General features: G+C 41.8%; 1 protein-coding gene and 2 pseudogenes across 1 annotated transcript in view; 1 reads left to right on the top strand and 2 right to left on the bottom strand.

The window, feature by feature from the left end:
* Positions 1-1,262: 1,262 nt before the first annotated feature.
* Positions 1,263-2,055, bottom strand: LOC100590045 (annotated as a pseudogene).
* Positions 2,056-16,889: 14,834 nt separating this feature from the next.
* Positions 16,890-23,729, top strand: part of HOMER1 (homer scaffold protein 1) — a 140,790-nt gene continuing 133,950 nt past the window's right edge. Inside the window, exon 1 of the mRNA XM_003261518.4 lies at positions 16,890-18,259. Within this exon, the coding sequence (XP_003261566.1) occupies positions 18,255-18,259 (5 nt within the window). The 5' untranslated portion in view covers positions 16,890-18,254. The remainder of the gene's footprint in view (positions 18,260-23,729) is intronic.
* Positions 19,590-23,360, bottom strand: LOC115831555 (annotated as a pseudogene).

The following is a 23,729-nucleotide window of genomic DNA, read 5'->3' as shown; positions in this document are numbered from 1 at the left end:
AAGTAGTGAATGCCTACAGTAGCAGTGGGGCAAATGATAAGAGAATAGGAAAACTCTGAAGTTTGGGCAAGTAGGCAGAAAGGTAGCAGCTTCCATTCTTTTACACTAAATGTCCAGGAGTGTTGATTCCCTTTTTAAATAGAGGGATCACAGGGAGATGCTGTTAGTTAAGGGAGTACCATGGCCAAAAGGAAAGCTCCATGTAGCTGAAGCCTCAGTGTTCATTCTAAAGTAGGTTTTGGGCAAGGGATAGAGGTGGGCTTTCTCTCTAAAATGTGGAATGTCCTGTCATTCCAGAGAAGTCTTCTATAGGAGTGGGGTGGGCAGAAGAACTATGAAGACAGGCTTTTCCCTTAAGGGTAAATGCCTTGTGGAGGTTGAGCTAAAAATTGTAGTTAGGTACCCCAATGTACGAGCTCAGTTAACTCATGGGCAAGCTTTGAAGGCCAACTTTGATTGAGATTTCCTAAGGCCTTTGAAGGGTGATGTGAGCCTTTGTGCAAAAAAAGGCATTCTCTCTTTTTTTTTTTTTAAATACATGCCATGGGATCCTTCAGAATGAAGACCCAAAGATACAGAAAAAATGGCCACTTTTTTTTTTTTTTTTTTTTGAGACGGAGTCTTGCTCTGTCGCCCAGGTTGGAGTGCAGTGGCACGATCTCGGCTCACTGCAAGCTCCGCCTCCCGTGTTCTCGCCATTTTCCTGCCTCAGCCTCCCGAGTAGCTGGGACTTACAGGCACCTGCCACCACACCTGGCTAATTTTTTTTTATTTTTAGTTGAGATGGGTTTTCACCATGTTAGCCAGGATGGTCTCAATCTCCTGACCTCGTGATCTGCCCGTCTCAGCCTCCCAAAGTGCTGGGATTACAGGCGTGAGCCACGGCGCCCGGCCAAGAAAAGGCATTCTTAAAAGGCCACGAGTTTATCCCTGTACCTATGTGATAAATCCATGTCAATTATAATCTGCACTCCCGTTTATAGATGAAAAAGACCAAAATGTAGCTTAGTTCAGAAGGATTCAGAGATTATGGAACACGAAGTATAAAATATTTTCTATTTGTATGCTAGGGTCTCTGTTTTGCTTTCCTTTTACACTGCATAAGATCACAGAGTTGGTATGGTATGCCTGTGTAAAAAACGCACAGGTTTTGGATGCTTTAAAAGAGTACATTTCAGAAATTTGAAGTCAGTTTCCCTAATTCTTTTTTTTAAAGGAAAATTTGTATTATTTTTATGTACAGAAAACTCAACAGTGTACATTCAACCCAGTTTGATGGCAAGTTCTTTAGCCTTTGCCTTTTCAAGCTTGGCAATGTGAGCCACAGACTTGGGAATCAGGACATTGCCTTCCCAGTGATGGCGGAGCTCATCATATATGTTGTTGTAATTGGTCCTGATAGCTTCCAAGCTTAGCCAAAGCTCCTTTGTCTTCCACGTTAACCTGTGTGAAGGTGATAATGATCCAGGTCTTCCTGTGGACTAGATGTCCCAGTTTTGCTTCCCCCTTCATAATGTAGTAAGGGACCCCCATTTAACCACACAGGGCAGGCAGGAAGACAACCAGGCGTTGTGTGCCACACATTGTGTGCAATCACCAGCAACTGAGCTTTCTTATTCTCCACCAAGGTGTGACAGTCTTAACTCCTGCTCAAAGCCCAGGTAGTCTCTCAATGGGGACATCCCCTTTGCCGGCAGCTTTCTTCTCAGTCAGGCCAACAGCCTCTGCTTCTTCTCCTTGCTTTATCTCTGGCCTGTACTTGTGGGCCAGCTTAAGCAGCTGAGTAGCTGTTTGGTGGTTCAGAGCCTGAATGAACTGGTTAATCGCAGGAGGCACTTTCAGCCGCTTATAGAGGATGGCTCTCTGCCACTGCAACGTGATACAGTGGGGCCATTTCACAAAGCAGGTCAGGTCTCTTTTGGGCTGGATGTCCTGTCCAATGCCAAAATTCTTAGGCTTTTTCTCAAACAGGGGATTCACCACTTTCTTGGCCTCCTGCTTCTTCATGACAGCAGGGGCCGGAGCCACCTTCTTCCCCTTTTTTCCTTTTGGCATCTTCGGCGGTGGAAAAGAGAGCCAGTTTCCCTAATTCTTACATAGTCTAATGGTCCCTTTCCATTTTATAATTCCTATTAAGTAGCTGATTATAAGGTAATACGAGGAGTAGAAAAAATGCAGCTAATTTTCACATCAGTAAAAGAAACAAAACTGACAACTATCTTTCATATGTAAAGAGTGCATTTACTAAGCATTTGCTTAGTAAATATTTCATTTAATTATTACAACAAATCCTTCAGGTACTATCATTATTCATATCTTAGAATCTAGGAGACTGAGGCTCAGAGATGATGTGTTTAAATAAAACATCCTGTGCTACCTGGCTGGGCCAAGAGGACTCAAACTCAAAATCCATCTGATTCCAAAATTCATGTTCTTAACAGCCCTATATAAGAATTTACTGATATTTTCAAAGTTCATGTTTGTATTTGAGTGTGATTAGTATTAACATTGCAAAGGGCAGTTTCATTAAAATATTTTCTCTTTTTTAATCTCTAATCATCTTTAATCTCTACTTTTAAGATGTTTTTCATTTTATTCTACATGCAGCTTACCCTGTTAGTACAACAATCAACATTATAGATTCTAAAATTGTTTTCCAACAGGGACATGTTGCTGAATGTCATGACTATTCATGTGCTGATTCTGGTGCTTTCAAATAAATTTGCTTTGTGGTGCCCACTCTACTGCATTTTGAGTAGGTTGTAAATCTTGTTAAAAACCAATAGAAAATATAATTTCAGAATGTTTCAAAAGTAATCTCTCATGTTACTGGAATCTCAAATATTTTATGTTTCTTCTTTGCACAGTTCAAAAAGAACTCTGATAAAAATAATTTTATCTTTAAAAATAACAGTTTTTTCTGATTCCAAAAAGTAATACATGCTCACTTGAAAGAATTTACACTATGTATAAATGTATAAAGAAAAAGTGTACACAAAATTTCATTAACCAGAGATAAAATATAATGAACATTTTAGTGTGCTTCCTTTAAATATATATAAGACCAAAATGTTAACTTTGGTTTATTTTGGAGGCGGTGGTGAAAGAATTTTAAGTAAAATTATATGTATATATTCATCTAAGATATTCATCTCAGTTTTCAAATGCTTTCTCTAGCTTAAACTTATCCCATTTCTCTACATGGTGACTATGAAATGTTATGATGATAAGCAAAAATGTGGCTACTTGGCCAGGCATGGTGGCTCATGCCTGTAATCCCTGAACTTTGGGAGGCCAAGGTGGGTGGATCACCTGACATCAGGAGTTTAAGGCCAGCCTGGCCAACATGATGAAACCCCGTCTCTACTAAAAATACAAAAAAATGAGCTAGGTGTGGTGGTGCGTGCCTGTAATCCCAGCGATTCAGGAGGGTGAGGCAAGAGAATCGCTTGAATCCAGGAGGCGGAGGTTGCAGTAAGCCAAGATTGTGCCACTGTGCTCCAGCTTGGGCAACAAGAGCAAAACTCTGTCTCAAAAAAAAAAAAAAAAAAAAAAAAAAAAAAAAAAAAAGTGGCTAAGAAGTCTAGTTGTGAATTGAAAAATGTAAATTAATGAGATATAAACAGGAAACTTGATATTTTTGTATGTTTTAATTGGATTTGTTTACATGTAGTCACTGTAAACAAATCAAATAACATATAAAAGTCTTAAAAATAGCTAATATTTGTTGAGTGCTTTTTGTGTACTAGGCACTGTTCCAAGGGTTTTGTTTGTTTTCATTCACTTAATTCTCACAACTGTATGCAGTAAGGACTATTATTTATTCTCCATTTTACAAATAAGAAAGCTTAGGCATCAAGAGGTTAAGCAATTTGCTTGAAGTCTTGGTTTGCCAAGAAACCAATCATGGCAAGCTAGAATTTTTTTTGTTGTTGTTGTTCATTGGGTTATTTAAAATTTAATGGGAAAACAAAGATGATAAATTAGGGCATTATCATGGACATATTGTATCTTCATTTTAGGAAGGAAAATTATAGTTCCACATGATGTTCTTGTAGATGAAGAAGGTATTAATAAAAGAGGTGAATGCACTCCTAAGAGATACTGGAGCTGACTGAGCCCTTGGATTGAAAGGGCAGGTTAGTGGATCAGTATCAAGAACATGAAGTTACTAAATGACAGAGGTGAAATTCAAACCCAGGCAGGATGTCCCCAGAGTCTATACTTAACCACACCCTAAATTTACTCTATAAAGTATAATGAAGAAAGGTAGCAAAAAGCAAGCCAAAGTCTTCAGAATCCATGACCCAGTGACAACTGCCATCACTTTGGTTTTTTGTTTGTTTGTTTGTTTTTAGAGACGTGATCTTGCTCTGTTGCCCAATATGGGGCACAGTGGCATGAGCATAGCTCACTGCAGTCTTGAACTCCTGGGCTCAAGCGATCCTCCTTTCTCAGCCTCCTGAGTAGCTAGGACTATATAGGTACTCACCATCACATCCGGCTAATTTATTTTTTATTTCTTGTAGAGACAGGGTCTCTCTATGTTGGCCAGGTTTGTCTTGAACTCCTGGACTCAAGGAGTCCTCCTGCCTTGGCCTCTCAAAGTGCTGGGATTACAGGCATGAGCCATCGTGCCCAGCCCATTACTTTGGCAAACATATTTCCAGACCTTTTTTCATGCAAGCCTTAACTGTAGCTGACATAAATTTTGGCAGAATATCTTGTGATCCTCCTGGAACATGAGACCATGGGAGGCTTGGGAGGAGTTGCTTCAAGGCCATTTCTCACTTGCCTTCCTATCTTTCAGGAGGGTGTCATGAGACAGTTTCTCATTGTCTCTTGGGTTCTGAGGAGGTATGAGGTTTTTCCTTCTGCAATGCAATTATCATGCTAAGTATTTGGAGTTAGGTAACGTTTCACAGGCTAAGGGCACAGTCTCCCATGAGACTGACCTCGCTTCAGATACCAGCCACAAGATCAGGAGTTTCCAGGCTACTTACATTTCTGATGAACTGGCTACAAACTCAGGGGTTCCCATTAAATAACTTGCTAGAATGATTCATAGAACTGAGGAAATTGCTATACTTATGTTTATAGTTCTATTATAAAGGACAGAAGGCTGGGTGTGGTGGCTCATGCCTGTAATCCCAGCACTTTGAGAGGCCAAGGCGGACGGATCATGAGGTCAGGAGATGGAGACGATCCTGGCCAACATGGTGAAACCCCGTCTCTACTAAAAATACAAAAATTAGCTGGGCATGGTGGCACATGCCTGTAGACCCAGTTACTCAGAGGCTGAGGCAGGAGAATCGCTTGAACCCAGGAGGTGGAGGTTGCAGTGAGCTGAGATTGCGCCACTGCACTCCAGCCTGGTGACAGAGTGAGGCTCTGTCTCAAAAAGAAAAAAAAAAAAAAGGACACAAATCAGGACCAGACAACTAAAAAGACATATAGGGTAAGGTCTGGGAGGGTCCCAAATGTGAAGCTTCTGTGTCCTCAGGACACTTTCCTGGTACACCAGTGTATGACTACTAACCAGGGAAGTCCCCCTGAGCCTCAGTGTCCAGAGTTTTTATTGGTGGTTCTTTAAATAAGGATCATGGATTGATTCACTAGCCATGTAATTGAACTCAATCCCTAGCTCCTTTCTCCTTCTCAGAGGTTGGGCTAATAATATCTTACTCAAAGCCCTCATCCTCTAATCACATGCTTGGTATTTCTGGTATGGCCTACCCCTGTCCTGAGTAATTCCATTAGCATAAACTCGGGTATGGTCTAAGGACCCACAATGAATACAAAGGTTGGCCAAATTTTGTTTTATACAAACTTCCTTCCCCTCTTAGCATACAACTGTAAAACTGCTTAGTAGCCTCACAGAATTGACTCTTCAGCAACAGGGTATCCCCACTATTCATGTTGCCTTGTCATAAAAAATTGTTTCTGTGTTGTCCTGTGAGACAAGAGACATGGGAGAACTGGCACTTTTGCTGTTTTTTTTTTTCTTACCTGCTATCTATGTGAGTAATAAATTGTCTAAATTGTAGAAGGGCTTCTTGTTTCTTTATCAGCCAAATCTATTAGCCTTGCTTACTATCATGTACAGAAAAAGGAAGAATTCCAAGAGGAGGAGTATGTGGGGAATTAAGGTGTTTAACTTGCTTTACTCACCTTGATTTTTTTTTTTTTTGAGATGGGGTCTTGCTCTGTCGTCCAGGCTGGAGTGCAGTGGTGCGATCTCTGCTCACTGCAAGCTCTGCCTCCTGGGTTCATGCCATTCTCCTGTCTCAGCCTCCTGAGTAGGTGGGACTACAGGCGCCCGCCACCACGCCCAGCTAATTTTTTTTTTTTTTTGTATTTTTAGTAGAGATGGGGTTTTGCCGTGTTAGCCAGGATGGTCTCGATCTCCTGACCTCATGATCCGCCTGCCTCAGCCTCCCAAAGTGCTGGGATTACAGGCGTGAACCACCGCGCCTGGCCCTCACTTTGATTTTTTAAGAACATGCAAATGGGCCATTTCATTGGGCTAGATGTGAGCATCAAGCATGGAAGACAGTGTCAAAACTAAGTTGTACAGTGACAATGACTGACACTAGTGGAAAGTGAGTCATTTGAAGGAGACAATGTAGAGAAGCTAATAGTGAAGGACAACTTTGATGTGAGCTCAGACTTGAGTTGTCATAAAACTTTGAATAAAAGATAACTTTGGGGGCCTTATTTTTAACCTATTATCTGATACAAGCATCTTTTCTATATCAATCCAACAATTGATCATGCAGCCAGTTTCTGCTTCAGAAGCTAAGCCAATTATTCTCAGGGCAACCAATTCTACTGATATAGATCTAATTGTTTTTGCATTTTTTCTCATATTGAGCTGAAACCTGACTTTTAATACTTTCTTAAACCATTGATTCTTTACTATCTCATGGAGCACATATTCATATAGCTATTATTTATTCTTCGTGACAGCCCTTCTATGAAGTCAACTATGATATCTCCCCTTGATTTTATGTTCAGCAAATTAAACATCTGTCTTCATCCATGCTCACATGGTCTTGTCTTGGTTGGTCGTCACCATCTTAGTCATCCTGCCATCTCATCAGTATCTCTCCTAAAATAAAACATCCAGATCTGGTTTCATCAGTGATTAATACAATAGAATTACTGCTTCCAATGAAATACCTTATTTCAAATTTTTCTTTTTATAAATGTATTTTGTAAACTTATAGTATTTTCTTTTTTCTTTTTTTTTTGAGATGGAGTTTTGCTCATGTTGCCCAGGTTGGAGTGCAATGCCACGATCTTGGCTCACTGCAACCTCCACCTCTCCAGTTCAAGCCATTCACCTGCCTCAGCCTTCCGAGTAGCTGGGATTACAGGAATGCACCACTACACCCAGCTAATTTTGTATTTTTAGTAGAGGCAGGGTTTCTCCATGTTGATCAGGCTGGTCTCGAACACCCAACCTCAGGTGATCCCCGTGCCTCGGCCTCCCAAAGTGCTGGGATTACAGGAGTGAGCCACTGCGCCCAGCCAACTTACAGTATTTTCTACCAAAAAGGATATAAAGGAGAGGAAGATAGGAAAATTAAGTGTATATTAATGTCTTATTCTGTCCTCCCACAATTGAATTTTAAACATATTTGTGTATTTTTTATATTTTCCAAGTAATATGGTTTGGTTTTGTATTATTACAATAATATAGACTCATGATAAGAAATGCAAACAATACGAATGGTGTTACAGAAATCTTTTTAAAAATCCTCCTCTCTTCTCTAAATCTCAAATTTACATTCCCACTCTCTCAAGTTAACCACAATTCAGTTTATTATATCCATCCCGAATTTTTTTCTGTATTAGGCATCTTTCCATATCAGGACTATGGATCTACCTAATTCTTTTAAATAGCTGCATAGTATTTTATTATATGATTGTACCAGTCCTCTATTGATAGACATACAAGTTGTCTCCTCTCCCTTTTTTCATTTTAAAGCAATACAAAAAAAATCTATGTGTTTCTGTGAATACTTGAAAAAGCATATCTGTAGGATAAATTCCTTAAAGTGGAACTGCTTGTCAAAATTTATGTATGTCTTCAAGGATATACCAATTTACACTCCTACTAACTGTGTGGTAGTGCTTGTTTTCCTACATGCCAAACTTTAAAATAATTGCTAATCTAATAGCTGAATAGAATAGCATTTGGGCTGGATATCTTTAGTTTCCCTCTCCAGATCCATCTTTGAGCCTTCTTTTTCCTGCTCCTTGCCCTAGACCAACATGGACTGCATCACTGGGGTCCTCTGCCCAGCTTCCTGTATGTCAGCTTTAGAAGGAGGAATGCAACAGGAGATAGGGGCGGTGGGGTGGGAAGGAGAGTGAAGGTGAGTTATTCATTTCCTGGGCTGCCTCTTTGTGGGGTCTCTGTGAGCTGGCTGTGACCTTTAAGCAAAGGACATAGCTACTTCAGACAACGCTTTCCACACAGCCATCTCTGCCTCCAGGTTCCATCCATTGCTCCTTCCTCTTGTCCTTTCAGGCACAGAGGGGACAGTCCGTGCTGCTATGCCAGGCACTGTCCTCTCTCTTATGGTTTTCCTATACTGTGCCCCACCTTTGTAAAGAGTAGCATTTTGCTGGGCATAGTGGCTCATACCTGTAATCCTAACACTTTTGGAGGCCGAGACGGAAAGATTGCTTGGGCCCAGGAATTTGAGCCAGTCTGGGCAATATAGTGAGACCCCATCTCTACAAAAAATACAAAAATTAGTTGGCCGTATTGGCACGTGCCTGTAGTCCCAGCTACTTGGGAGACTAAGGCAGGAAGATCACTTGACCCTGGGAGGCTGAGGCTGCAGTGAACTGTGATTATGCCACCACACTCCAACTCGGGTGACAGAGTGAGATCCCGTCTCTGGAAACAAACAAACAAACAAAATAGTATTTTTTATTAAGCATGACTCAAAATACCTAATTTGAGTGTTCTGTTTTCTACAAGTTCTTGTTCCTGGGACTTCAGCAGGAGGATTCTCCAGCCCTCCCAATGACTCCATGAGCTACGTATACTACCCTACTAAATCCCTGTGTTCTAGTTAGAGCAGATGCTGTTGTTTGCTCTAGCTACCTCATTAAGAACCCTGACTAGGCTGGGCGCTGTGGCTCACACCTGTAATCCTAGCACTTTGGGAGGCCGAGATGGGTGGATCATCTGAGGTCAGGAGTTTGAGACCAGCCTGGCCAACATGGCGAAACTCCGTCTCTACTAAAAATACAAAAAATTAGCCGGGCGTGGTGGCAGGTGCCTGTAATCCCAGCAACTCGGGAGGCTGAGGCAGGAGAATTGCTTGAACCCCGGTGGGGGCAGAGGTTGCAGTAAACTGAGACCACGCCACTTCACTCCAGCCTGGGCTAAAGAGCAAGACTCTGTCTCAGAAAAAAAAAGAACCCTGACTTAAGTAATTTCTACCTAAGGATAACTGAAAGTCCTAGCAAATTCATTCATTCAATAATCATTTATTGAACACCCACTATATGCTAGACGTTGTCTTGCTATTATAGACAGGAAAGTAAACAAGACAGGCAAAGGTCCTCTTCATGGGGCTCTATTCTATGAGTACACTAATATCTAATACTATTTTAGACAGTGCTGAATATACTACGAAGAAAATAAAGCAAATTAAGTGGAAGATTAATGGCGATGGATGTACAGACATTTTAGAAAGAAGATCTTTTTCGAGAGATGTCATTTGAGCACAGAACTCAATGAGGAGGAGGAGCACACTATGTGAAGGTCTCGGACATACGTGTTCCAGGCAGAAGGAACAAAAAAAGCGTAAAGGCCCTGCATTTGGAGCAAGCTTGTCATACTTGAAGATCAGCAGGAATATGAGTGGCTTCAGGCTGCGTGGCAACTATGTGGTTTGCTTGCCCAACAGCCACTGGCCTTTCTTCCATGCTGAGAGTTTTAATTTGGTTCAGTCATAATAGGCAGACTCAAGGGATGAACCACCATTTGCCTAAGCCAAACATGAAAATCCAGTTCCAAACTCTCAATCACTGATTTAGGGATGAGCATGTACTCTAGTTCTGGCCAAGAAGACATGAGAAGGAATTTTCTTGAGGTCACTTCACAGTTTTTTTCCCTGGTAAAAAAAAAGCAGCCATAAAAGAGGAAATAACTCAGTCTCCTTCCCTCCCTTCCGCTTTGAGTGTTCTTTGAATGTGATGCCTGGAAATACAATAATCTTCTAAAAAAGAAAGGGGCAACAATCCACGTTTAAAAGACAACACATGAAGATACCAAAGTAAAGGGATGGGAAGACTCTAGTGACACCTTGGACTTTCCAAATCAATTGTTAAGACCACCTACCTTCAGACTTCTTTTTAATAAGCAAATTAAAAAATGACCTTATAGGTTAAGTCACCATTACCTGGAGTTTTTGCTCATGCAGTTGACAATGTACCAATCCACACACTAGCAATGGAGGGGGAAATGGAAACCAAGGTAAGAGAGGTGAGCAGGGGCCAGATCATGCAGTATCTCTTAGGCCAAGGCATGCAGTTTGGATTTTATTCTAAGTGTAAGAGGTTTTAGCAGATGACTTAATCAAAATGGGAAAACTATATTATCATCATGTATTTCCATCATATACATCAGGGGCCCCCAACCCCTGGGCCACGGACTGATAAGGGCCCATGGCCTGTAAGGAACAAGGCAGCACAGCAGGAGGTGAGTGGTGGGTGAGTGAGCATTACTGCCTGAGCTCCACCTCCCACCTCCTGCCCGATTAGCAGCGTGAACCCTAGGAGCATGAAGGTTCAGGGTTCTTTCTCATAGCAGCGTGAACCTTACTGTGAACTGCGCATGCAAGGGATCTAGGTTGTGCGTTTCTTATGAGAGTCTAACTAATGCCTGATGACCTGAGGCGGAACGGTTTCATCCTGAAACCATCTCCCCCACCCTACCGAGGGGAAAAATTGTCTTCCACAAAAGCAGTCCCTGGTGTCAAAAAGGTTGGGGACTGCTAATATATATGATAAAAATATATGATTTGTTATTAAAAATAATAGAATAGGCTAGGTGCAGTGTCTCACGCCTGTAATCACAGCACTTTGGGAGGCCGAGGTGGGTGGATTACCTGAGGTCAGGAGTTCAAGACCAGCCTGGCCAAGATGGTGAAACCCTGTCTCTACTAAAAACAGAAAAATTAGCCAGGTGTGGTGGTGGGCACCTGTAATCCCAGCTACTCGGGTGGTTGAGGCAGAGAACTGCTTGAACCCGGGAGGCGGAGGTTGCAGTGAGCTGAGATCATGCCACTGACACTCCAGCCTGGGCAACAGAGCGAGATGCCATCTCAAAATAATAATAATAATAATAATAATAGAATAAATATTGACTAAAGATATGACGGTTTATTTTGGGCATCTACTTGACTGGCTTAAGGGATACACAAGTAGCGGGTAAAGCATTATTTCTGGGTGTGTCTGAGGGTGGTTCTAGAAGAGAATGGCGTTTGAATCTGTGGACTGAGTACAGAAGATCCACCCTCACCAATGTAGGTGGACACTGTCCAATCTGCTGAGGACCTGGGTAGAACAAAAAGGCAGAGGAAAGGCAATTTCTCTCTCTCTTCTGGAGCTGGGATATCTGTCTTCTCCTGTTCTTGGACATCAGAACTCCAAGTTCTCAGGCCTTCAACCTTAAGCTGAGAGTTACAACATTTGTTTCCCTGGTTCTCAGGACTTGTAGGCTGAGACTGAATTATGCCGCCAGCTTCCCTAGTTCTCCAGCTTCAGACATTGATTTCTTGGCCTCCATAATCACATGAGCCACATCCCATAATCTCACATCTATCTACATGTCTATCAACCATCTACCTACCTGCCTACCTCTCTCTATATATATACCCTATTGGTTCTATTTCTCTAGAGAACCCTAACTAATACAGATACATTTACCATTTCCATTTAATATTTAGAGAAATTAAAATTTAGAACAAGATTTAAAAAAATAAAAAGCCTCATAAATAATTCATGAAATATTTTGGCTGAAACTCTCAAGTGTTGAGAATCTTCATTTATTTTTGATTCTTATGCTTGGGAGAAACTTTAACACAGGTTCTAGGTCTTGTTTCTGCCTGCTTTAGCCATTAATATAATATTTATCCATTATGTTCTGCTTCAGAGAGTTTGCAATTGCCATCTTAAAGCCCCATCTCTCTTTGAAATACTCCAGGATTTCTGCCTCAGCCTTGTCTCTCTGAAAAGGCCATTGCCTTCCGTAAGAATGATTGTCCTAAATACCTTGTGGGTTGTTTTCGTTTTAGTTGGCACCATAACAGTCACAAAATAAGGTAGCTCATTTAAAACATTTTCCTCATGGTTGTTCTGTTCCCCCATTCAGGAAAAAGATTATTGGTTACCATGGCAATCAGCTTCCACAGCATTCCATTCTAAGTAACTGCACAGGTACAGCACAACCTTTACTCCACATTCTTTACTGTAGTTCTCTGCAGATCTGCATATTTTTCTAGCCTGTTTTCTCTAACTCCTGCTTAAAACAATCAACCAACCAACCAACCCAGGTTAAGCCACACAATTTTTTCAAAGGTACCATATCCCCATCTTTTCTGAATATTTTAAAAATTTTATATAGACAGTTGTACTACCATTTCCTCTAATTTTGTTCTATCTGGGCCCTCAACAGCAGCTAACTGAAAACTTTCTAGTATCCTCTTTCACTATCTAGGATTACATTTGTATCCCTCTGACCATATTTGGAAAATGAATTTACAGTAAAAATCAGAGAAGGAGGTAGTTCTGAGATCATTTCCCATGGCTATCTAGCATAGTTTTCCTAAGGCTAATTCTTTAGCTTCCTTTCCTCTACCACTTTCAAACCTCTCTAATAAATTGTCCTCAAGCCTTGCCTTGAAGATGCCAAACACTTGTGTTCTCACCCTTCAGACCGTTTAACTACTTTGCTTCTGTTCAGAACATTACTGATAATAAAAGATGGTCTTATTACAGGCCATACACAACTCAATGGTACCCAGTATCTGCTACATAATGGAGGAAGTGGGATGATTTTGGAGAGTCACTGGATAAATTCTGTTTCCCTGCAACTCTTTCATTCTTATTACGTTTACTCTTTTCTGGTTTCTTCATGACTATGTATTATAAACTAGGAATTATAATATTTCCTTTATATAGAGAGATATCTTTTAACCTATTTTTCAATCTGACTTTATTTGAATTGATAGTGGTATTTTGGTAATTAAAAGCAAGTTGTTATTATCTAATGTTTGGCAATTAAAAATAAAATCTGGCTTTTACTCTTTCCTGCAAAGGTTTTCTATCTCTTAGATGTCTTTTCATTGAAAAAGACATATCTCATGACCAATGTATGAACACCCCATTGAAGATTGCCATCTCCTATTAAGGGCATGGAAATAAACTCTGTAACTAAAACAGATGCCTTCGCCCACAGATTCTAAAATCAGAGGGTATTCATAAACCGCCCTACAAATTTTCAGAGCACAGTGGGAAACAGGAACTGTTAAAATTTGAAACTCTACTAAAGTACTTTCTTCCTCTTCCGGTAAAAGAAAATATATTACTTTCTAGGAAGTTTACTATTTTAAAAAACATACAAAAAAATCAGGGTTGGGAATTCACAACTAAAATTTGGGTTACATCAGCTCATCTTAGGAGAAAAGATATTTATTTACTTATAGATGGAAAGCCATAGAATGCCTCTCTGACTCCTCTTAAAACTGTATTGGAATTGTTTCAAGCAGGGAGAAAAGGCTATTTTTTCTGAGAAGACATGCCATATTACATAAAATGTTTCAAAGTTTTACATATTCTTTTGACTACATGGACATATGTACTTACTGATCCTGATCCCATATAAGCTGGCAAGAAATTGATACCTATAAGTAATAAATGATAGGTAGAATTTTCTAGATTAAGAGGCTGAAGTTAAATAATTGCATAAACTTTGAGTAATTATATCACAGTGCACCATTCGATTTATGTAGAAAAAAAGCTGCTGTCAATTTTCAGTTGACAAAAGACCAGCTGAGAAGAGACGATGTCGTTGTGAAAAGTAGAAACTAACAAAGGGTCAGCACTCTAAAAGCAGGAAGGCAGCTGAAAAGCTGTTTTGACAGTTGGGTAAAGATGAGGGGAAAAAAGATTGTAAATGAGAGGAAGTTGTGATGAAAGGGTAGAATAAAGTGTTTGAAAACGGTAAAGTGAGAGCTTTAATTAACATGGAGAGAAAGAGCAGGAAAGAGAGAAGTTATTTAGGTAGGAAATTGTTTGTAGAGAAATTTTAGTAGTGTAATAACATAATTTGTATTTTAATTTGCAAGGGCCAAGGGATGACATTATTGGAAGAATGACAGTTTTATTGTTTTAACATTTTAGATGTAAGAAGTTCCATTTGTCTGATATACAAATTGGTACAAGTTTCTATTAATATGATAATAATATACATTAGACAAATTGGCAAGCAGGGATTTGCCTTTCATTAACCTTTTGTTATAACCTTAAAACAAACAAACAAAACAAAAAAAAGAGGCGGTCGGGCACAGTGTCTCATGCCTGTAATTCCAGCACTTTGGGAAGCTGAGGCGGGCGGATCACTTGAGGTCAGGAGTTTGAGACCAGCCTGGCCAACGCAGCGAAAACCCATCTCTATTAAAAATACCAAAATTAGCCAGGCGTGGCGGCGCGCACCTGCAATCCCAACTACTTAGGAGGCCGAGGCACGTGAATTGCTTGAACCTGGGAGGCAGAGGTTGCAGTGAGCCGAGGTCGCGCCACTGCACTCCAGCCTGGGCAACAGAGCGAGACTCAGTCTCAAAAAAAGACTTTTAATATTTCAAACTTCAAGCAAGATCATAATTTTATAAAGTGAAGATGACCAGAGTGTTTGAATCAGCTACAAATTGGTCTTTTTTGTTGTTGTTGGTGGTCTTTAATCTTGGACTCCTAACTTGAGCAAGAAAATGTAAATACAGTAAGCTGCAAAACCAATGTTCCTTAATTAGGAACCATGTGCGTAGTTTAACATTACAAACAGTTTCTAAAAGTCACACGTGGTATACATTCTAACGAGTTTTAGCTTCCTTTAAACTGCGTTGATACTGATCTATAACTTTCCTAATAATCACTTCATACGTTGGTAATCCTATGTTCTGGATTTTCCAGGTCACTTCAGATTCAAATATTTTTTCTAATGTCAAATGGTGTGTCTAGATTTTGGTTTGGAAAACAGGGTCACTAAATTTGTAGACTAACTTGAAACAGTATTGGCCTTTGGCAATACGCAGCAATTCTATTTCTTGGCCATGCTTATCAAGTTAAGTAAAATAAAATCAAAGTTCACTATATGATTTACCTAATTAAAAAAAATTTTTAACCTAATTATTTTAAAATAATTTAAGAACTCTGTAGTAATTTACAATGTACAAAGCATTCATAATACGGTGTTTCTAGACACAAACACATAGCTAGTAAACCTATAGACAGCTACTCACCCTTGCCATACAGAAAATGCAAAACAACACACTTAAGAGATATTGTAATTATATATTATGTGGTCAAAACTAAAGACGACGAAAATATGCTTGTGTTAATGAAAAAGGATTTGGTGGTCTTTCTTATTTTTAATTTTTAAATTTTAATTTAAATTCCACAGACTGAAGCCCATACATTTTTTTCTCTTTCTTGTTTTATTGGCTGGAGCCAAGTGTCATGGAACTCATATTCTGGATGAAGAGGAACTGAGAGGACACACTGGCATTTGCTATACATGTGACGATAATTATCTAAGTGAACTAAGATTGGCTTATTTTCCTATGTCAAAACTGCTATTTTGCAAATAAAATTCCTATCCTTTATAACATTATTTGGTTTGCTTATTGCTCTGCTCTTTATTCTTTCGTGTTTCAGGTAACCACTAAAAAAAAGTTTAAAAGTAGACTATGCCCGGAATGGCACTCAATAATTGAAAATTTAGGTGATTTTTTCCGAAGACCTGTTGGAAGTACATCTACCAGTAGTGTGTTCAGGCTCTCCCTCCCACATTTCCCTGCTAGTCAGGACAAGAGAAGCCCGGGGGTGCTGCTGCAATAGCGGTGGGAGTGGGAGATAGGCTCTTAACCGCTTGACACTGCACTTTTGCTACGAATGATTCACTCCGGTTTGGCACATTTGTTGCAAGGAAATCTCCTCCTCCCGCCGCTTCCTTGTTCGAGCTCCTCTCGGGCTGTCTCCTGTGCTTTGGCCTTTAAGAAGAAGTGAGAGCAGGTGGGCACACAGGAGCTCGCCGAGTCCTCCTCCCCCTGCTCCTTCCCTAATTTAGCAGTACTTCCGGCCGCGTGACATCATCCCCCGCACCTCGGTGACGTGAGCGGCGGGTGACGTGTGTGCGGAGAGGAGCGCGCTGACGTTGGTATTTAAAGGTCCTCCTGCGAGGAGGATGGAGACACAGCGCGAGCACCTGGTGTGGGGCGCGGAGGAGGCTGTGGCGGCCGGCAGCGGGGCCAAGAGCCAGAGGAGGAGCAGAGCGCACGGCCCAACAGCCGCTGGCCTCTAGGGAAGGGGGGAAAAGAAGGACGAACGGACTGAGGGCCTGCCGCCGGCCAAGCTCTCCACGAGGGCCGCTCGGCCCCCCACCACCAGCCTCTCCGCCGCCTCGCGGCTGCTGCTTTCTCCCGCGGCCCGCTGCTCGCAAGGCCCGTCGGGCTCCCAGGACCACTCCGCGCCCCAGCCCGCGGCTCCGCGGCGGCCACCGCCTCCCGCCCCCTCCCGCGAGCAGGGGGAGGGACCGCCCTCGCCCCCCGTTCTCTCCGCCCCCTTCCCGCCCCCTGCAGCCCACTCTGCCGCCGCGCTCGCCTCACGCCGGCGGCGCTGACCGGGAAAGCAGCACCCTCTGCTCTGCCAGCCGGCTGGTGGAGGCGGAGGCAGCGGCAGGCTTCAGGCCGCCGGGGCTGGCGCTGTTCTGCCCGGCGGGAGCCGGAGGCCGGCGGAGGCGGGCGCTGATGGAAGTGTGAAGAGGCGGCGGCGGGGCCCGGGGAATGTGAGGCGGCGCGTGGCTGCGGCGCGGAGCGTGAGAGACGAGGAGCAGGGGTGGGGGCGCTGGAGCGGCGGCTGCGCTTCGGCTTCGAGCCCAGCTCTCCTGGCCCCAACGCGGGCTTAGCCTCCCGCCTTGGCTCGGGCAGGCGCCCGTCGACCCTTCGGACCCTTTCGCCCGCCCTGGAGCTGGGGGCAGGGTGCCAGTGGAAGCGTGGGGCTTGGCTCTGTGATTCATTCATTCTCCGCCGACGGGAGCCTCAGACCCGCTGTGTTCTGAAGAGAGGAGGGAAGAGGGGGCAGCCGCGAATGAAGGGCCGAGCACCAGCCGGGCTCCATTGTGCTCGGCGGCGGGGGGCGGGAAGGGGCTGAGGGAGGTGGGATCGGGCCCCCTCCTCCAGCTCCCCGGCGTGCGCTGCGCCTCCAGCCTGCTGCCAGCCTGGAAATGGCTCCGTTTATTCTCCTCGGGAGAATGAATCGATCCTGCCTAGCCTTCTCTTCCTCCTCCCCACCTCTTCTCTGCTCCGAGTCTTAGGAGGAGAAACATTTAAAAAGACAGATTCCAATGTGGAGTGCCGTGCAGGTTGCGAGCTGCCGGGTTTGCACTTCGAGGAGATTTTTCTGTGTAGTTTTTTTCCTAATGTGAGCGCAGGGAAGCCGTGGCATTACTGCTTTTGGGATTTTTATTCACGTGCACGTCGCGTTTGGTTGCTCGCTCCACCCCCGGGGACCTGGTGTGGTGGAGAAATTTGAATCCGCAGCCTTAGCTCCGAAAAGGCCGAGTTACCTGGCTCTCCCTGAGTGTCGAGGAGGACGTGAGTGAAATGACCAGCGAACTCATTTTTTATAGGACTCGGTGAAGCCGAATTCTGCATTTCCTTACTTATAGACTCATTTTGTGGAATAGAGTTGATCGCTGTTTCCTCCGCAAAGCATAAAACTCGAATAAGCAAATGCCGCCTCTGTTTGAACGTTTTGGTATTTACAAGAGAGAAATCATTTTACCTAAGAGAACTAATTGAATTGGCAGCATCCTTGAAATACCTCCGGACAAGGATCTGGGGGTGGGGGTGGAAAAGCAACTGCGAAATAGCAGACGGAGAAATTCCTTTGGAAGTTATTCCGTAGCATAAGAGCTGAAACTTCAGAGCAAGTTTTCATTGGGCAAAATGGGGTAAGGATTTTTGTGCTTAACACAACTTCGAATCTGTTTATGTATGTGTATTATTGAGCGGTGGTGGTGGTCGTGTTTTGTGTTTTCAAACAAACTTGCCACCTTGCTAAGCTGGTCATACTTTAAAGAAACAGGCATGCTAACCTTTTAGGTTATTTTTGCATTTTTGTAGAGCGGTACCAGAGGTCATAATGAAAAAACACATATATCGTTTGTAACTTGAATATGGATTTGTGAGTAATATTTACAAAGACAACGCATTCTACACTTTACTGGTCAGACTGCTGCATCAGTTTGTAATCAAAATCACATTATCTTAGCTTTTGCTGACGGTTATCTTTCAAAGAGAAGATACCGCAGTCTCTCAGTACTTTTAGATAATCAGTTGCACAAAGGAACGATTGTAATGAGTGGTTGGACAGCAGTCCTTGAAAGTGATCCAGAGTAAATTGTTGCCCTCACCGTGCCGTCTGTTTTGTCCTTGAATATTCAGAGCTACAATGTATAGAATTGGTTTACTGGGGCGTTAAAACGAAAATCTGAAATTCAGTCTTACTGATGCGGTCACCATGGTACGAGTGCATTCCGTAGGAAAGAGCTTTTTGTTTAAGGAACTTGTTCACTCCTTTTGTTTTTCGCTTTTAAGCTCAGACCTTCAGTTTGTGTTAACAGTATCAGATCTACAGCTTCCTTCGGACCCAGAGCCAACTGAGAGTGCATTTTCCAGTCTTTTATTAACTCTTCACACTGTGGGTTGATGAAATGCTAGTGACACTTCCTAATTTAAGCTGGAAACCCATAATATGTTAATGGAGCAATCTAATTTCATTGACAGGTTGTCATTGCTTTTTGGCAGAAGAACTTCCAGAATTTTCTCTCTTTTTGTGTGTGTGTGATTGAACAAACACATCTAAAGTGTAGCTGAGGGACATGTTTTAAAGAATGGACTCTGAAATTGTGATGGTTTAGGGGTGTACACACGCTTGAAACTTTCTGAGGAAAGTTCTTGAATAGTACCTTCTTTTTGGAGTTAGAATTTGAAGTTTAATATGCATAACTGAAAATTTAGAACATGTAGGAAACGTTCCTCAGAAATTAATGACAAAGTGATAATGGTTTTAAAAACTTGAATGACAAGTGATGAGAATATATATAACTTGCATGATTTCGGGGTACCGCTAAGAGTAATTAAAATACCTCATTCTATTTTTAGCGCTGCTATCAGTAGCTTAGTGATCTGAGGCAAATTACTTAATGCCTGTGGACTCTATTTATCTGTAAAATGAAGGAGTTAGAGATGACTTAAAGATTTCTCCAAACTGTAAAAAACGAATTATTTTCTTTTTATTCTCCTCCTCATTTTAATGATCACTAGTTGGTTTCTGGAAGTCGATCTTTCTGATAGAGACCTTTTTCACTCCAAGCAGTTTAAGCACCTAACGCTGAAAAATAATGCCATTTGAAAAATGTTTTGGATGAATTGCACCAATTTTAAATGAGAAAAATACTGAAAAATATTACTGTTCATAACCTTAGAAATATGGCTTCCCTTGAGCATCTGCAGCTCTGTTTAAAACATGTTGGAGGAAAAAAAAAAATCAAGCAGCAGTTTTTCATGTTGATGGCTGCATTTTGTCTAGACGGTGTAGTAGTAGCATCATGGAAGAAAATCAGTTTTCCACAACCTTTAAGCCGCATGAATGCCTGTCATTTTACCAAGGGAAGCTTAGGATGAATTTTTTTTTTTCCTGCCTCAGGTTTATTTGTACAAATAGCACAGGAGGACCCCAGCCCCATGCAGATGGCAGCCTGGCGGGGGGTCGCACCAGTCCTGTCCTCACGTTGGCAGACAGAGCTATCTGCTCTGAAGCCTTTGTAGGGGCCTGGGCACCTTTGGGAGCCTGAGCTGGAACTGAAGCTGGAGCTGCAGCCTAGGCCTTGGTTTGATCCTTGTCCTTGGCCTTTGGCCAGCACAGACTGAGCCCCTTGGCAATGCGGGCATGAGCATGCTTCCCAAGCTTGGGGTGGGCAATGTAGACAAGTTGATTGAGCTTGTGGCTGACACCCTTTGGGATCTTGGGCTTAAACCTCGTTGGGCTTTAGGAGGGCCTTGATAGCCTTGGCACGTGCACTCATGGCCTTGGCACTGTCAGCCTGCGTCTTCTCTAGGCCCTTCTTGTTGTGTTTCTTGGCAAAGCGCATGTTCCTCAGGAACTTCTTGGGGTCCACCCCGTTGAGAGATTTCGTATATTTGTGACTGGGGTTTGTTAATACCATTTCTATGCCATTTTCGGGACTGGTTGTGTGTGGTGTGGCTCTTGGACTTGGCCATGTCTGCACCTTAAGGCGCAGCTTCCGAAGCGCCTAGAATCTGAAGAGACAGGATGAATTTAATCCTAAGGGGGCTATTGTTTAAAATGGGAAAGTGAGCACCATACATAACATGCATTTAGACACCTAGCATAATTAATTTGTTTATAAATGAATGTATCTGCCCTTTAATTAATAAAGTCCTGTATATGGACTGAGGAGAAAAAGGAGCGAGCATTTTGTGGTGCTGTTTTTTTTTTTTTGGAAAGCCTGTATCTGGGGCTATGACCCTTTCTCATTGATAGTGACTTGAGAGAGGAAGGGTAGATGGAAGTAGAAGAGAAGAGCATATGGCAAAGGCATTTGCTGACGTTTCCACACTTTATGCGTATTTATGCCTGATAAATGTTTGTGGAATTAGCATAGCTGCCTGGACCTATTTCAAACAAAAGGAAACAGGGCTTTAAATGGCTTTTAAAGCTTTACCTTGGCAATCCTTAATTACTTTACTGTAATAGATATCTAAAATTTAATACTGTGGGTAAAGTGTTTCACATGTTACAACTTTTTTTTTAAACTAATGTTAGGTTATAATAAGGATTTATCTTTGTCTTAATTGTAGATAATTATTGCAAGTCTATGGGCAGTCTAAGCAAAGGAATTATTTTTAATAAAATCAGTGATTGGGCCGAAAAAAATTATGGCTCCCCTAATAGTAGTTGATGAACTTTGTGGAAATGGAAAAGAACAGCTGAAACTTGACAGTTGGCAAAGTCTGTCAAAGTATCTTGGACGTTGCATGAACTCTTAATTGCAGTGAAGGCAACTAAAGTATGGGTTTGTAAAATAGATGTATCAGATCCCCTAAAAATTAAGGCATTCATGTATATAAAATGAAGTCTCTGAAAAGTTTTGAAGCCTCAGTGAGGAGCCCCTGTTAGGTATGACCCCCACCCCCCACCTCCAAATAGTATCTCATAATGACAGCAGTGAGTCAGTAGCTATTTCAGAACTATTAGAGTAGGCAACAGAAATCAAGTAACTTCAACCAGTTGTTTCATGAAACCCTTTGTTTTTACTTAGCTCATATTGGCAACCTAGCGCCATCAGCAATGGTAAAGAATTCTTTCCCTCCCTTCCCTTATTAAGAGCTCCTTATACATAAAATGGGGCTCTCCCTGCTAATGGAATCTGTTAATGCTGTTTCTGATTTATCTCACCTACCTATGGGAACTTCTGGAGTCCTCCTTCGCCCTCTTTCCCCAAATAACTTCCAGAAGCATGGAAATCAGTGCTGCTACATTGCGGCCCAAACTGAGTCTCTTTGCTGAAAGACGGGAAGCTGACACCTCCTTCTGCCTCAAACTGCAGGGTTCTGCTCTCTAGGGGTTGTAGCAAAAATGTGAAAATCTTGATCCAGCACTATAAATGGGTTTTATTGCAAAGATAACCACCCTATCATATCTGACAATAGACAAGTTAGATGCAAGTCCTTAATTCTTCCATTTGTTCGTTTTACCGACTTTGAACCTGTTATAGTGTGTGTACTTAGCTCAGTGCTGCTGATAGAAAGGCTAGTACAATGTACTCCTTCCCTTAGTGAGTTTATACTTTAGAAGTTGGGCAGACAGTCAAGCCTAAAATTAAAATGTGCAATGAAATTTTGTAGGAGCTATAATGTAGGGCATTATGGAGACACAAAGTGTGTGTTTGGGGGGGCATTAGCTGCCGAGGGAAGGATAAAAAGGCTTTGTAGAGGAGGTGATAGGTGTTAAACACTGAAAGATGAGTACAAGTGAGCCTCTTAGACAAATAAGAGGGCATTCAAGGCAGAGGCAACAGCGATTGACACCCCTAAAACGAGGAACTGCAAAGGAGTTTGGTATGACAACCTTGTTTGCTTGAGCTAGCTCCCATTGGTGTAGCAAGAGATAGGTCTAGAGCCTTATTATGCAGGGACTGGGTTAGAGAGCCATGTAGATCAAATGAAAGATTGGATTATCCTGTAGTCTAGTGTGTTTAGAGGTTTTTTTGGCTATGACCCATTGGAAAGATAAGCATCTTTACCTTGCAACCCAATATGCTTGTATATAAATGATAAAATGTCACTACATAATAATACGCTTGCTTTGTATGGTACACTCTGGTAGTTTCTATTCTGTTCCATTCTATTTTATTTTTAAGATAGACTGATGATGGTGACCCACTCAATTTATTTAATGACGCTGTGTTAGCAACTGGTAATTTGAAAAGCACTTCTCTTCTGTGAAGATTACTAAAGGGTTTTAAGCAGAGTAAGAACATGATCAGGGAAGCAGAATAAGAAAGCAATTTTAAAAATCATTTACAATTTGGTTTTGTGTCTTGCATCCTGTGGGAACACCAAGCTTGAACAACGAACTCTGGCTAGGTAGAGGAAATGGACAGATGGGCAGGCCCTGGGAAGTTCCGAAGTGGGGAGGAGAGGGATGGTGACTGAGAGATGTGTAGTTGGCTGAATGGAGCTTTTTCAGAATCAGGACATTTCATGTGGGGAGGTAAGAATGTAGCAAAGAGCATGGTATGTTCTTAGCAGAGTCACTAACTATGGGTCATAAAATAGTGAATTTGGGAGTTAAGGGGTTGACAGAAGAAACTGTCCTTATTCATAGTTTATAGTTTTGAGTGATTAAACATCTTAGAAGAAAAGGTGGTTATATCCCAAAAGGTCTAACTTCTCTACTGCCATGTGATTTTTTTTTTTCAGTCTTTAGTGTTTGGTTGAAGTATTTATTTTTAGTTACTGGATTGTTATTTCGGATTAATATGACTAACTGGACAGAAGAGTAGGGAAAATGAGTGCTGAGTGCTTAATGTTTTCTAATTTTTTTCTGATGTAGTTTTTAAATGACTATAAAAACATTTTACATAGATTTCTATCTCAGGACATATCTTGTGGAATGAAATGTGCAGTTTTCTTGTGTTGCCTATTTGTAATGCCTTATGACCCGTGGCTAATATTTCTGTTTGTTTTTGAAAAGTTGAGTGATTTTGAGGCATTGCAAAGTTTCAGGTCTGTTAAATATCTTCATTTCAAAAGAATCTACATGTGATAAGGAATATTTATGTAGATTTTAGCCCATCTACAAGAATTGAGATAAAATTTTCACATCTATCTTAC

The sequence above is a fragment of the Nomascus leucogenys genome, chromosome 2 (genome assembly GCF_006542625.1).
Source record: "Nomascus leucogenys isolate Asia chromosome 2, Asia_NLE_v1, whole genome shotgun sequence".
NCBI classification, from domain to species: domain Eukaryota; kingdom Metazoa; phylum Chordata; class Mammalia; order Primates; family Hylobatidae; genus Nomascus; species Nomascus leucogenys.
The sequence above is the reverse complement of the archived record's forward strand: the minus strand, read 5'-3'. Positions and strand labels throughout refer to the sequence as shown.